The 15,081-nt window shown below is 46.4% G+C and overlaps 1 protein-coding gene across 1 annotated transcript in view; it reads right to left on the bottom strand.

The window, feature by feature from the left end:
• LOC149184986 (uncharacterized) overlaps positions 1-14,833 on the bottom strand; it is a 30,365-nt gene extending 15,532 nt beyond the window's left edge. The window contains exons 1-2 of the mRNA XM_089415505.1: positions 13,597-14,833; positions 13,284-13,516 (exon numbers count right to left, since the gene is read on the bottom strand). Of these exons, the coding sequence (XP_089271631.1) occupies positions 13,284-13,516; positions 13,597-14,467 (1,104 nt within the window). The 5' untranslated portion in view covers positions 14,468-14,833. The remainder of the gene's footprint in view (positions 1-13,283; positions 13,517-13,596) is intronic.
• Between the last annotated feature and the right edge of the window lie 248 nt (positions 14,834-15,081).

Raw genomic sequence — 15,081 nt, 5'->3', positions numbered from 1 at the left:
TGCAAATCCTGCGCCTCAAAAATGGTAGAAATAATGTGTGATAAAACACATTGTCTCTTAGCGTTATTCGTTAATTCTTCAATCTCCTTTGCAAATTCAAAGAAAATTTGACAAAAATTAATTTTATTATATCAACCACACGCCATATTGATATTTACATGCATATCAATTTCTATGAGTATACATTATAGATTCTCTTAACTCGGTTCACTCATAGTAGCTAGAAAAACTACAGAAGTAGGGAGAAACCTTATGAAGCCATTTAGTCCATCCCCAGTGTACTAACAACCACTCGGTCGTCCACTCTATAAAGGGCTTTTCTCTGAGCAAGGTACCTCGCAACATTTATGAACCCATGCTCTATGTCAAACATCAATATTCTACTTTCAAGATGGAGATCATTCTTTTCAATGTTTGTTATTGATTTATTAGATAAATTTTCAGGTCTAAAATGAGCCTCCTAAAAAATATTATAAAATAATAGTGGAAATAATAGAGTAAGATTAGATTATATTATCAAATTTTAGCCAAAAAAAAAAACTATTTTTCAACTTGTATTTTCAAGATATCTCCTTACGGTTTTACTCAAATTTTGAGTGAGGGCACTCGTTGGATGCAAACTTTAATTCCTCATCCAATGAGTACTCATGTTGCATACTTTTGATGGAACATACTATAGTAAATATAATAAATATATGAACCCATGTTGCATATTTTTGATGGACCATACCATAGTAAATACGAGAAATATATGAAAAAATATGATTGCAATCATGTTTTTATGTATTTCTCATTTTTCGTGTAGAAAGGTTCGTCAAAGTACTGCAACATGGATACTCTTTGGATGTGGAATTAAATTCTACATCCAATGAGTGCTTCTGCTGAAAATTTGAGTAAAACTATAAGTAGATAAGTTGAAAATACTAGTTGAAAAAGTAGTTATTTTATTTTTTTTATTTTTTAATCTTTTTCCTTTTTCATTCCAAAAATGGTAAATCATCCCCCATAGTTAACGTAATTATCTTAAATCCTATTGGTTCTTATAAACTTGATTTTGGTTGTACATTTTTGTTTTGAGACATATTTTAGACCTCAAAATTTCTCTAATGCCTTGAATAAATGTTACAATTGGAGAAAATCCTATCGGTTATTATAAACTTGATTTTGGTTGTACATTTTCGTTTTGAGGCATATTTAGACCTCAAAATTTCTCTAATACCTTGAATAAAGGTTACAGTTGGAGAATTACCCACACAACACAAGCAAAAAACCCTAAATCTCCCGAACACCCCTACTTCTTCAAACACATTTTCACAATTTTTTCTTCCAATAGTCACCACAATAGAAGAAACAAGATCGTCACGTCAATGGGTCACATAATGGAATCCCCTCCACACTTTGTTTTGAGGGAGAGACTACATATTATTGAGGGCCTTCACCCACTCTTGGCTTGTCTCTTCACTATCCGCTATTTATCTTTGCTAATAATTCATGTTCGTATGTTATACAAAATAAAAATGATTTTGTTCTTCTCCGTCTCTCATGTAAAGCATAAAAATAAACTATAATTACATCTACAGTTACAAAAATATACTTACAGAAAATCAAAATATGAAATCAATCCATCAAATCTTTGAGTGACTAGACCTCTGGAACATGCCTTTTTCAAAAGCAAAGAAACAAATTAGGCCTGACTATGTACCACATCCTTTATTGGATAATTTATATGCAACATGGTTTTTTTTCTCTATAAATATGTGAAAATGAGATCCATTTTTTTTTATCATTATCCTAATCTTGTACATCCAAATCGCAAGTGTGGGAATCTCTAGAACATTCCTCAAATTAACCCACTTCACGATCACTTTGGAATCTCAAAATATTTACATCTCGTCTATGGTAAGCCAGTTGGCATAAAAAAGGACCCCCCATAGAGTAAGAAGTTTCACTATGGTTGTTACACAGTAATTTATCACTGCCTTCCTGTCAGTCACCCTGCTGTGTCCAAGAAGTCACAATCACTAAATGTTTGCTCCTTGAACTGGCTAAAAACCCATTTTTCCAAAGTTTTGTGCATCAGCGCGTCTGTTCCTAAAATAACCGCGATGACCAGCGCCCCACAGTCTATTTCGTGCGCTGCCATCGCGGAAGAACATCACTTTTCCGCGATGACGCACAGCGCGGCTTTCACGTGTCCTTCCGCGCTGACATGGCTTGTTCAGTTGTTGTCATGTGCTGACAGCGCGGCAGTCTCCATACAATCCGCGCTGATCCAGTTTGGGCGAATTTGTTCAAACAACCAGCCTTCCAGATCTCTCCAGGCTTGGTTGTTAGCTTTGTGAATGTCGACTCCCTTCTATGGCATGTCTGTTCGACCTTTTGCAACTACTCCCCTTGAAGATAAGCTCATCCTTCCACCTTTTTAGGAGACTCCTTCTCCTATATAAACTTCCACCATTACCATGAGCAGCTGGTTAGAAAATAGCTAGACTTAGCTTGGATTATACAAGAGCTTGTAGTGCTCAGATTGCTGCTATAGGTGTGGTGTGTTAGGAGTGGAAGTGATTGATTGCTTTGGGAAGTTTGTTTGTTACATTTGTGTGAGAGAGAGAGACTAGTTTGTCTTGGGAGAACCATCCTCAAAGGTGAATGCTTGAGATACATGCTGACTGATCCCTCCTGAGAAGTTTATCGACGTCAGAACATTTGGTTGTACTCTTCTCTATTCTGATTAATAATAGATGACTGCTATTATTGTTCCATTCTCGTTTGTTTATGCAATGGATAAATGTGAACTATGTCTTTTCTGACAGGCATATAGTTACTTTTACTAGATTTCACGCTTGCGTTTGCTTTCCCTTCGTGTGTGCAGGTGTCCGTTCGCGGGGATCGCGGAAGACTATGACCAGCTGAAGCGAAGGAGCAAGGGAAACATCCCCTCGACAAACGACAGCGCAGGAATCCAAGTAGGTGCTCTTTACTTCTTGTCTAATTGTAACTAGGAACATGCGTGGCAGCATTGTGTGATTGTTGCTAGACCCCTGTTGGGCTAGTAGGGATCGCCTCTATCCGTAGAGGGGATTTACCTTCTCAACAATTTGGCGACTCCGCTGGGGAACAGCCTTTTTGTTTTTGAGTCCACTTTTGTGTTTGGCTTTGATTGATCTCTTTGTGGGTTTTTGGGATTGTCTTTTGTGGCTTATGAACTTTCTGGGTGTTTCTGGAAAGCGTCTTTATTATTAAAAAGCTCCTGCCTTTGGTTTGGGAAGTTTTTGTTTTGGCTTTCCTTGTTTTTTACTCCCAGCGCGTTTTATTTCGGAACAGTCGCGCTGACATCGCGGCCCTGTTCTTTTGGTTTTCTCTTCATCGCGCCTGTACGTCTAACAGTCGCGCTGACCTCGTTTTCAAGGGCAGCGCGCTTTATTCGTGTTCTTCCGCGCTGACATCGCGCCCCCTCTTCTTTGCGATTTTGGTCATCGCGTCTGTGTGTCTTATATCCGCGCTGACCTCGTTTGTCCTAGGGCAGCGCGCTTTTTCCCTGACTTTCCGCGCTGACGTCGCAAAGTTGCTGAAGGCCTCCCCCTGTCAGCGCAAAGTTGCTGAAGGCTACCCGCGCTGAGCCTGAAAAACTTTTTTTTGTCCAATTTGACCTCCTGAACCTCTTGCTGTGACTTTCCCTGCTTCTCCCCACTTGTCTGATGACTTGTTTTTCACTCTCTGAACTTTGAACTGTTTGATTACGAAGCTCAACTCCATAGGGTTTCGTTTTGCTTGGTTTTAAGTTTGCAAACAACTTCCCTTCTAGCTGCTTGGTTCACGTTTTCGTCCTGACTTTCGCGATTACTGGATTGTGTTTGAGTCTCTAATTGACTGGTTGCAACTCTGGTCCATCGGATGTTTGCTTTTCTCTATTTGATTTCACGCTCTGAACCCTAGGACATCTAGCGGCCGTGTGTGTGTCAAGCCTCCCGCAAGGATCCCTGTTTGCTTGATTGACCAGCTCATTCTAGACTCGCTCTTCGCATTTTTTCAGTGATTGTTAGAGTGTATTGGTTTGTGCTTCCAAGTGATCTTTTGCGCTTCCTCCTTGCTTGCAATCCTTGCTTGTTTTGCAGAGCTTAGATCACATAGCTCGTGCATTACCTTGTTTCCCTTTGATTTCGAGACTTTGGTTGAGTGTTTTGGGAACTTCGTGTGCTCTCATTAAGTAGTTTACTTGGTGTTCAAGTTCCTCCAAATTCCTTTAGGTGTGTTATGTCAATAAAAGGAAACGAATTAGTAGCTTGTTTTAAAATTCGAGAAGGAAAAGAACATTTCATTGATTTCCATTTTCAAAAGAAAAGTTTCCTTTCCTCGCTTTAGTTGCATTTAGCTACTTGTTTGTTTGTTTTCGTTTTGTTTCAAAAATTCTCTGCCCTCTCGTAGCTAGAATTCATCGAACGAAACGAAATTCTTTTGCATATAGATTGCATCTAAGTAATTGTGAGCGAACATACGATAGAGCTTGAAATCGAAACTTAATCTCAAGATCAACTATAAAATGAACCAAATGAATCTAAAAACGCATTGGAACTAAACGCAAATATTTAGAGGTCTAGGTTAGAGACGTGTTCCGGCGTCTTAAAACATAGTCACTGTTGTTTCACATTGGGTTGGGTGATTCCTCCTTCTGTGACTCGATAGTGGTCTAATACGGACTGCGCTCCCACGTACCGTCGAGTATATAGGGAGACCCCACTAGGTTTTTATCCTTTATCCATAAGAAGCCGAGTCGGCCGCCCTACAATTCGCAATGCAGTGAACACAGCATTCACAAAGATTGACCACCCGTACCCTAAAAAGTATTCTGTGGTTTTGCGAAGAGTTTGGCACACCCTCTACCTAGAAGTTCCAGAGCAGTCACTTTTGATCCTTTTCGGACTCCCTAAACGAAAAGGTGCCTGTGAGCGTCTTGTCACTTCGTGCTCATTAAACATTCGAAGGAGACTGGAGTCATCTTTGTCCTTTTCTCGACTCCTGAAATATGAAAAGGTCAAGTTTGGTCCTTGCGTCTTAAAAAATTAATTTGGCCACGATAACATCTCCTTTTTAGGTCTTGTGTGCGATAAGTTTTGAGTAGGCTTTTATCGATAGTTTCCTTTAAGAGTTCTCAGGGGTCTGGTCATCCTGGCTGACCCATCACCTCCCGGTACAAGTGACTTAGGTTCTCAATCCTCTGTTGCTCCCGAGGTACCAGTTGAAGGCGGTACTCTTCCCATTGTACCGAGTATCCAGCCTATTAACGTACGGTCCCCCAGCAACCCAGATTACTTGGAGGATTGGAATCCCGTCTGGGAAGAAGATTGGGATACCCCCCAAACCCCCCGTACCCCTTTAGGTATGTCATCTCCAATGGAGGGGGCAGCTTCCAGCACGGGTGAGACACCCGCAGTCACAGACATCGAGACACCCGCGGTCACAGACATTGAGACCCCGATCCCGTCTTCATCTCCCCTCCCTCCACGATATCAATCGCTAAGGGATAGGTATGATGCTAGAACAACTTCTACCACTATATGGGATCCTACTCTCGCTGCCTCGATCGGCCCTTTTGTTTCGCAGCCTCTTTTCCCACCCCTCACGTCAGAACTCAACCCGCCCGTCACCTCAGTTCCCGCTCAACCTACTGTTTGTGTAGCACGTTCGACTCCGGTCGTCAGTGCTGTACCGATTCCCTCGTCTGAAGTTCCTCAAGCTGGTTCTTTTCTTGGAGGCATTCCAGGATCAGGACCGTATGATGCTTATGGGGAACCTATAACAGACCCAGATTACGATGGTCCTGTTTTCTTCTTCGATGCAAATGGTGAGTTCCTTGAGGAAATCTCAGGTCTCCCTCATCACCCCTTCGAAGAGAACGAGGAATCTTTGAATGTCAGGTATGACCACACTACTAAGTACTTTGGAAACCGAGACCCTCCTCGGCAGCCCATAGGACCACCCAATCAGGACCCGTCATTCTACGTGCAGCCCCCTCAAGGGCAACCATTATATGGCCTGCCTGACCCAGGACAATCTGGGCACCCACAAGGTCAACCTTACCAGGAACAACCTATGGACATGGGAGGTCCGCCATACCCATATCAGAATCAACCTACTGGGCAGCCAGAGCAACCGTCTTTTCAAGACCAGCTTGGTTTCCAGCCAGGGTACCCCTCTGGACCAACTGGCTCAGTTTACAATCCCTCAAATCAACCAGCCGTCCAGCAAGGGTATCCTTATGGCCAGGGTAGACAACCCTATGTTCAACAGGGCCCACCTACCCCTCGAAACACAAATCCTTCTGGGCAAGGGGCGCAACCCTCTGCCCAGCCTATATACCCAAGAGGGCAGCCTGCCGTACAGCAAGCCCAACCCTCTTCCCAACCTGGTTACAGTGGGGGACAAACGAGCCAACCGTCTATACAGCCAAATCAACCCGGGGTCTACCCTCACCGTCAACCTGGACAAGCTGGCCAGCCTCAGCGTCAACCAGCTATCCAACCAATTCGACCACCCGTTCCGCGAAGACAGCCCTTGGTGGCACATGGACAACCTGGCGTTCAGCAAGGCTATCCTGCTGGCCAACCAGGTCCATCTCGAATCCGACCAAGTCAACCTTCGGGACGTGTAGTCCAACCTCAACCGGTTCAAGGACAATACTCTGGGCCTCAGACTCAAACAGGTTATCAACCTCCATATCAAACGCAGCCTGCCTACCAAGCTCCGTATGCGACCCAGCAGTCACATGGCTACCAGCAACCCCAGGGGCAAAATCAGTATACTCCTTACCAAAATTATCAGCGACCACAGGTCACTCCCTATCAAAATTATCAATATGGTCAACCTGGCGGGCAAGCTGCTAATTCATGGGGAGCTGGGGGGCCAACACAGGGACAGTCGTCCGCACACGGACAAAACTCCTACGGACAAACTCCCTATGTGCCAGGTCCTTTCGGACCAGGTCCATCGGGACAAAATTCCTATGCGGCCGGTCCTTTCGGGCCAGGTCCGTCTGGACAAAGTTCGTGGGGGCAACCCCAATCTGGGTGGAACCCTAATATCGCCTCGAACCCTCAGCCACAGATGTCCTTCAACCCGCAGCTACCATTTTTGGCTACGTTGGAACTACCCGATGTGTCCAAGTTAACAAATGATCCTATTTTGCATAACTCATGGTGGCCACCGGTTCCGACCAAAATACCAGGTGACTGTCCAAAGTTCGACGGCAAAGCCGGAGAGGATCCTCAAGCCCACGTAATGACCTATCACCTTTGGTGTTCATCTAACTCATGGCTTGATGATTCTATCCGACTGCGCCTCTTCCAGAGGACCCTCACTGGTTCAGCCGCAAAATGGTACATCGAACTTCATCGCGGTATGTTTTCAGACTTTAACTCGTTGGCTATGGCCTTTCTTACTCATTTTCAGTTACCCATTCGGTACGAGACTGGGACCCATTTGCTCACGTCTCTAAAACAGGATACGGCAACGCACATCTCTGATCATATACATGAATGGAGAAGGCGCCGTCGTTTGATTAAATTTTGGATTCCCGATCAACTCCTGACCGACTGGTTTACCACGTCCTTTGTTCCTAAAATTGCCAAAGATATTGCAATGGGGGCGTGTGTAACTGAAGAGCAAGCGATTGCGCGAGCTCAATACCTTGACTTAGTATATTCTCAGTCAGGTACTTTGTATGACTATTTGCTAGATGCCCCGAGGCACGGACAAACCAAAGCTCCACCGAAACCGTCTGTGGATGGAGTTATTGGCTCCGTGAATTCACCAAGTAAGAAATCAACCGCAAACTCTGGGAAGCAGAAACAAAACGCCTCTAACGAGAATGCTTCTCAGAGCCCATCTATTCCTGGGAATACCTCCGAGGTAAATGCCGTTCAGTCCACCGCGGCAGACAAATCCTCGAAAGGCAAAAAGAAAGGAAAGGCCAAAGAAAAATCCGGACAACCTAAGCAAAATTCTCCTAAACCTCCCACCGAGGACGGAGCCAAGCGGAAGCCTAAGTATCCCTGCCTCATTTGCGAGGAGGATCACTACACCAAGGACTGCCCTAGGCGGTCCGAGGTTAGTCGGCTTTTAAAAGGTGCTTCTGGGTCCCCCGCCGTGCTTAAAGAGCCTTTCCCATCCCAGCAGACGCATCAGGTGGCAGACCCTTCTCAATCCTCTTCCTCGTTCGGTTCTCAAGTATTCATGGCAGGAACCATCCCCGTCCACGTCACGACTCGAACGAAAGAATATCCATCTTCAGCCGGGAAGGAGCCGGAGGTCCCCTCCAGCGCTCCCACGTCTAGTTCTGGCCCTCTTCACATTGAACGGCCCAGCACCGAGACGATCCCCCGACCCCCTCCCAAAGGTGTACTCAGGAAGTCATCTTATAACCCCAATGCTCGTGCCGCACAGCATTATAGCATTGTCGAGGACTTAGCTCAGGCTCCGTCTGCTATGTCCGCGTTAGAAGTCCTCCAGAGCTGCCCCTCCCAGAGGAAGTCCCTGCTATCAGCAATTGGTGGCATCGACCCGGCAGATTCGGATCTCATTTCTTTCGACCTCAAAGGTTTCACGCAGAGATTACCTCATCAGGTGGCCTTCCTTATACAAGTTCTCATCAAAGGCAAGACGATTCACCGTACTGTCATTGATGAAGGAGCCTCAACCTGCATCATGTCGGTTGCTTGTTGGAAGGCTCTTGGTTCGCCTGCTCTGAGCCAGTCTCCCACCACCCTAGAGGCGTTCGATGGAAGAGAATCTCGTCCACTTGGTATCCTCCCGCGTTTACCTATCTCTTTAGAAGGGAAAACTGTAGAAGTCGAGGTTGAAGTCGTTGACGCTAATCTCACTTACAACCTCCTTCTAGGACGAAGCTGGACTTATGCCATGCAGGCCGTGGCTTCCTCTTTATTCCGTGTCGTTCGCTTTCCCCATCAAGGAAAAATCGTCACGGTGGACCAGCTGTCCTTTTTTGCTTCCTCTTCTGAAGGGAATGTACCATTCGTGGAGCATACCTTCAAATCGCTCGAGAGTGTGGGTGCCGGATTATTTAAAGATCCCTCCTTGATGGGAGTCTTTCCCCTCCCACCTCCAAATCTCACCTCCGTTAACATGATCAGGACGCATTCTGATCCATGGGTTCTCCCTCCCGTGAATCAAGAAGACTCATGGGGCGAGATGATGCCGTTGAGCCCAGCCGAGCTCAACTACATCGAAATAGTTGCTGCATCGGCTTCAACCTCCGGACCTGCTTTTCCAAGCAGCATTCCCGATTCACCTCAAACCTTCCCCTGGTTGGGAGAGAAGGCCACCTCGGACCCCCTGAAAGAATCATTCCCATCCGACGAGGCTATTATCGAGACTATGTCTCCCGAAGAGCTCCCTTGGTTTGATCACCACCATCGCTCTTCGTTCCTCCCTCCTTATTCGGAAATGGCCACGTGTCTCGGAAAGTTTGCTTCATGTCTCCCACATATCCCTCTCCAAACACCTATCCAGTTATATCAAGTGTCCTCGGAAGGGAACATGGGTAACATTACACAAACTTTGGCTATCGACATCTCTGTCAAAACAGGAGTTGTCGAAAATATTCATATTGGAGTCACATGTACTCCCGAGGAAATTCAAATCTACACAGATCTATTTCGTGAATTTCGTGATGTTTTCGCATGGTCTTACGAAGAAATGCCCGGCATTGACCCCAGTATCGTGGAGCACGAAATCCCTACCTATCCTGGGGCTAGGCCTGTTCGTCAGCGTTTACGCCCGGTGCACCCTCGAAAGGCTGCAGCCATCAAGGCCGAAGTTGAAAAGCTTTTTCGAGCTGGTTTCATTTATGCCATTCCCCTCACGGAATGGGTATCTAATATAGTTCCTGTCAATAAAAAACAGGGCACTATTCGGGTTTGTGTTGACTATCGCGATATCAATCGCGCCTGTCCAAAAGATAACTTTCCTACGCCCTTTATTGATCAGCTTATCGATGATTGCGCAGGAAGCGAAATTTATTCGTTCATGGACGGCTTTTCTGGTTACAACCAGATCAACATAGCCCCCGCAGACCAGCACAAGACCGCTTTCATTTGTCCTTGGGGCACCTTCGCTTACAAGAAGCTACCTTTCGGTCTTAAAAATGCCGGTGCCACTTTCCAGCGTGCGATGTCGTATGCTTTTCATGATATCCGAAACATCGTACAACCTTACCTGGATGATCTACCCGCTCATTCAGCTAAACGTCAAGACCATCCATCTCATTTACGCGAAATCTTCCTTCGCTGTCGACACTACCGTATTCGACTCAATCCGCATAAGTGTGTCTTCTGCGTGGAATCTGGCCGACTACTCGGGTTCATCGTCTCCCGAGAAGGCATCCGTTTGGATCCCCTTAAAGTCGAGGCCATTGTGAATCTTCCTCCCCCTGCCACTCTACAGCAATTACAAAGCTTGCAGGGAAAAGCCATTTTTCTCAGACGATTCATCCCAAATTATGCCGAGGTGGCCAAGGGTTTCACGCGATTACTAAAGCGAGACACGCCCTTTCATTGGGACGCTATCGCTCAGCAATCTTTTGAGCATCTTAAAGACCTTCTGGTCTCAGCTCCGCTCCTAAGACCTCCAAATTACCACCGTGACTACACCCTTTATCTGGCCGCCGCCGATACCACCATCGGCATGGTTTTAGTGCAAGATGATGACGATGGCTCAGAGCACGTTGTATACTATCTTAGTCGCCACCTCCTTGATACGGAGACTCGCTATGCATATGTCGAAAAGTTGGCATTGGCTGCTGTATGTGCCGTCCAACGTTTCCGTCATTACATCCTGTTGCGCACAACGACCGTGATCTCTGACTGCAACCCCATGACCTATATTTTATCACGTCAGTTACTGGGGGGCAAATACTCGAAGTGGATCGTAATCCTCCAAGAGTTCGACTTGGAATTTACTGCCGCCAAGTCCAAGAAATCCCTGGTCTTTGCTGAACTGCTCTGTTCCTTACCATCTCAATCTGCACCATCTCATTTAGAGGAGCGAATTCCGGATGAAACACTCTTTCTCATCAGCACTCTCGACCCATGGTACGGAGACATCATTGTATATTTACAAACGTCTTCGTTTCGTCCTAATACATCAAAAGAAGCCCGACGACGGATCCGTCATCAGGCTCAACCGTATCGCATTTTGGGCGACACCCTGTACCGCCTCGGCGTCGATTCCCTTCTTCGCCGATGCTTAACTCTCGAGGAAGCTGAGCGAGTCATGAATGACTGCCACTCCGGCGCTTGTGGTGGCCACATGTCCGGATACGCTACCGCTCAAAAGATCCTCCGCGCTGGTTATTTCTGGCCCTCTATATTCAAGGATTGTATCCTTGCTGTACGCGCATGCCATGAATGCCAGGTTTACCACCGGAAGATGCGTGCACCTGTTGCACCACTGCACCCTGTGGTAACCGTAGGTCCATTTGCCAAATGGGGCATCGATTATACGTCCTGTAACCCTCGTTCGGCCGGGGGGCATGGGTACATTATCGTTGCCGTGGATTATTTCACCAAGTGGGCCGAAGCAATGCCTACATTAAACGAAGACGGTCACACAGCGGCGCAGTTTCTATTCAATCATATCATCACTCGCTTCGGAGTCCCTCAGGCTATCGTTACAGATCATGGAAAGCATTTCCGAAATCATATGATGACAGAGTTAACAAACCAGTTAGGCTTGCGTCAAGATAGTTCGTCACCCTACTATCCTCAATCTAACGGTCAAGTTGAAGCTGTGAACAAAGTTTTGATCACCATGCTTCAACGCACCGTCAATACGCACAAGTCAAACTGGCATCTAATGCTTTTCCCAGCCTTGTGGGCCTACCGGACTTCTGTGAAGGATGCCACCGGTTTCACCCCGTTTCAACTAGTCTATGGACTGGAGGCTACCCTTCCCGTCGAATGTGAAATTCCTTCATTAAAATTAGCTGTCGAGTTGCTTCCCAACACCACTTCGGTGGAGGAACGACTTCTTTACCTAGAACGGTTAGACGAGACTCGTCGTTTGGCCTCTCTGGCTATCGAAGCGCAGAAGAAGAGAGTCAAGGCTCACTTCGATCAAAATATTCATCCCCGTTCCTTTGTTGAGGGAGATTTAGTACTGCTCTACGATCAAGCTAAGGATAAGCTGGGGGCAGGAAAACTCGAATCCATGTGGTTAGGCCCCTACATCGTGAAACGTGTTTTACAAAAGGGCGCATATGAGTTGATTGATTATGAAGGGAATCCTCTTGACAAGCCCCGAAATGGACTCTATCTGAAGAAGTACTATGCATAACTGCTCACAGTCACTTTGTATATACGTGTGTTTTGATTTTTTATTGCATGAGTTTCTTTTGCTTTGGTGTGAAGGCGTGTTTTTGCCCCTTATTATGCTTTCTCTTTCCTGCGCAGATGTCTCGTACTCCTTATGTTGGTTTCGCTGATGGTGCCTGCCGTAGTACTTGTAATTTGTCTTCGGCAGCGTGGGTGATCTACGATCCTCACGGGGAGTTGATAAACCTACAGGGTGTGTGCCTAGGTCGTACCACTAACAATGTTGCCGAGTACAGTGCTGTAATAGAATTGCTTGCCGAAGCAGTTGACCTCGGCATCCGAGAGCTAGTGGTAAACCTGGACTCCCAGTTGGTGGTCCATCAACTAAACAGGCAATATTCCGTCAGAGACCAGCGCATATTAAGGTTATACCTACGTGTGAGATTGTTAGAACGGAGTTTTGATTTCATTACTTATCAGCATATTCCAAGACGATTAAACACGTTGACTGATGCATTGGCAAATCGTGTATTAGACAGACATTTGCGAAACAGATAAACATCATACAAAGAAGGAAAGAACAGCATAGTAAGACCATAAGCATATGTAAATAAGTCATTCCAAGCATAGTTTGCACGTGTGTTTTTAAGCTTGCATTAAACATATAAAATCCATGAGTCGAGTGTCATGCGAATCCATACATAAGATCACAAATTGTACTAAAACAAACGCATAATACAGATAACACATCATCATATGTAACAACGACTCATCCAAAAACCGGTATGTATATATATATATATCGTGTGGCGCACTGAGGCGCTCAAAAATAGAAGTACGTGTCCCAAAATCTCAGTACATCCGAGTCATAATGTCTCAAAATAAACAGTGGAAATAAAACCTAGGTGACTAATCGGCTGGGTGGTGCTCTCTGTAGTACACGGCCGCTCGTGCTACCCGCCTCAGAAGGCTGTGCACTCTGGGTTCCACACCCACTGTGTGGATCTGATGCTCCACAGGGACCTCCTCAACCCCCTGGAAATCCGGTACCCCCTCCAGCAACCCCTCAAGGTTGCGAGCCACAACCTCTGGCGTGTTGGCCTCTGGAGGGGCTAAGGCCAAAGCTCCGGCTCCTGGGCCCTCTCTCCGTGCCGTGACAGCCAGGCCAATCGGTCTAGTAGGCCCTACATCTGCGTGACAAGACATTTATTAGGACATGTACATAAAAAAAAAAAATATACAAAACTCAAAAAGACAAAAAGTGTCATACCTGCATCATCCCACTGTTCACCCGGAGGCAGCACCAAGTCAGGATCATTGCGGAAATCCATCCCTGCATATGGCCAATCCTGTACGAAGATCTCCTGTTGGTCCAACCAGTCTCTGAAATATACCCCCCAGCTATGTGGTCGGCCGCCACCCCCACGTGGCATAATCCGAGCCCATCGAGTGGCCCTCGTCTCTCGAGGATCTCTGGGGGCATCCACAGCCATAGACTGCAGCCGCATGGCTGGTACTCGCTCCAGAATAAGCGGGACCAGGATCGATCCATACCCGAACTGCTTCGTCTCTCCGCGACGGCAGTTGCTCAACTGCCTTTTCATATTGTTGCACACTGCAGTGCACCAGTCGAACACGGTAGGCTCGAGACACTCGAGGGCTAGTAGGAGATGAGTCTTGGACGCCTCATGGTTCGCCATGCTGCCCGCTGCCCGGGTCACCATGAACAGGATGGTGCGCAACACTATGTCTCTCACTGTGGGGATCGAGCACTTCCCACTCCGCGTCTTTACTGCCCCTGGGCAAACCTCAGCCATTAAGTCATCCAGGGTACCACCGCTAGGTCGCTGCCCCTCTAAGATGGGCCTCCCACCTCGGCGCGACAGCCCAGTCAAGAAGAAGATGTCCATATGATCGAACTCGATGTCGTGACCGCGGATGGTGAATTTTTGGTCCACCGGGTTCCATGCCCTGATCAGCAGCTCCAGCAAATCATGTTGGGCCCTTAGACGCGGCGTCAGGAAGAATTTCATGAATCCACACGCCCGCATGGCGTTGCAACAATTTACGTCTCCCCAAGCAGCCACATCCTCCACATCGTGAACTCTCTCTTGCCATTGAAAAGCCATGATGTCCTGCATGAACAATAAAACCGATCAGAAGTGCTTCCAGGTAAAAATTCACGTTCATTTTCAAAAAAACAAAATTTTTCCGCGCCAGCGCGACTGTTTTAGAAACAGCCGCGCTGACAATGGCAGCTCTTTGTTAAAAATGCGAGGTCAGCGCGGAAGAACACGCCTTTTCCGCGCTGACCCGAAGTTGGTTACATTGCCTATTTTTCGATCAGCGCGACCCCGTGGGCAATTTCCGCGCTGACCGAGGGCGCACCCATGCAAATAAAAAATGCCCAATTGGGCCTATTCGACCGTTAAAAAACTCCTAAAATGAACCAGAATGCAGGGCAAAGGAATGGGAACCTACCTGGAAGAAGCAGATCTGAAAATGGTCTCCGGATGGGCTGGAAATCGCTCCGTCAACTTTTTGGCTTCTCCACGTTCTTCACACTCCAAATAGTAAAATGGTAAAAATGACTTATTACCCCCCCCTATTTATAGTAAAAACTCCTAAATTACCATATTTTTTGGGTTTTTACCATTTTTTGCCATAAAACTAGCCTTGGTTCTGTTTTCAAGCATGTTTCAATATGTTTTTTACGTATATCGAATGGATTTATGCGGGTAGTGCCCTTGTGCAG

Source organism: Pinus tabuliformis, chromosome 3_2, assembly GCF_031772625.1.
Source record: "Pinus tabuliformis cultivar Carrire ecotype Pingquan chromosome 3_2, CPIR1, whole genome shotgun sequence".
NCBI lineage: Eukaryota > Viridiplantae > Streptophyta > Pinopsida > Pinales > Pinaceae > Pinus > Pinus tabuliformis.
The sequence above is the reverse complement of the archived record's forward strand: the minus strand, read 5'-3'. Positions and strand labels throughout refer to the sequence as shown.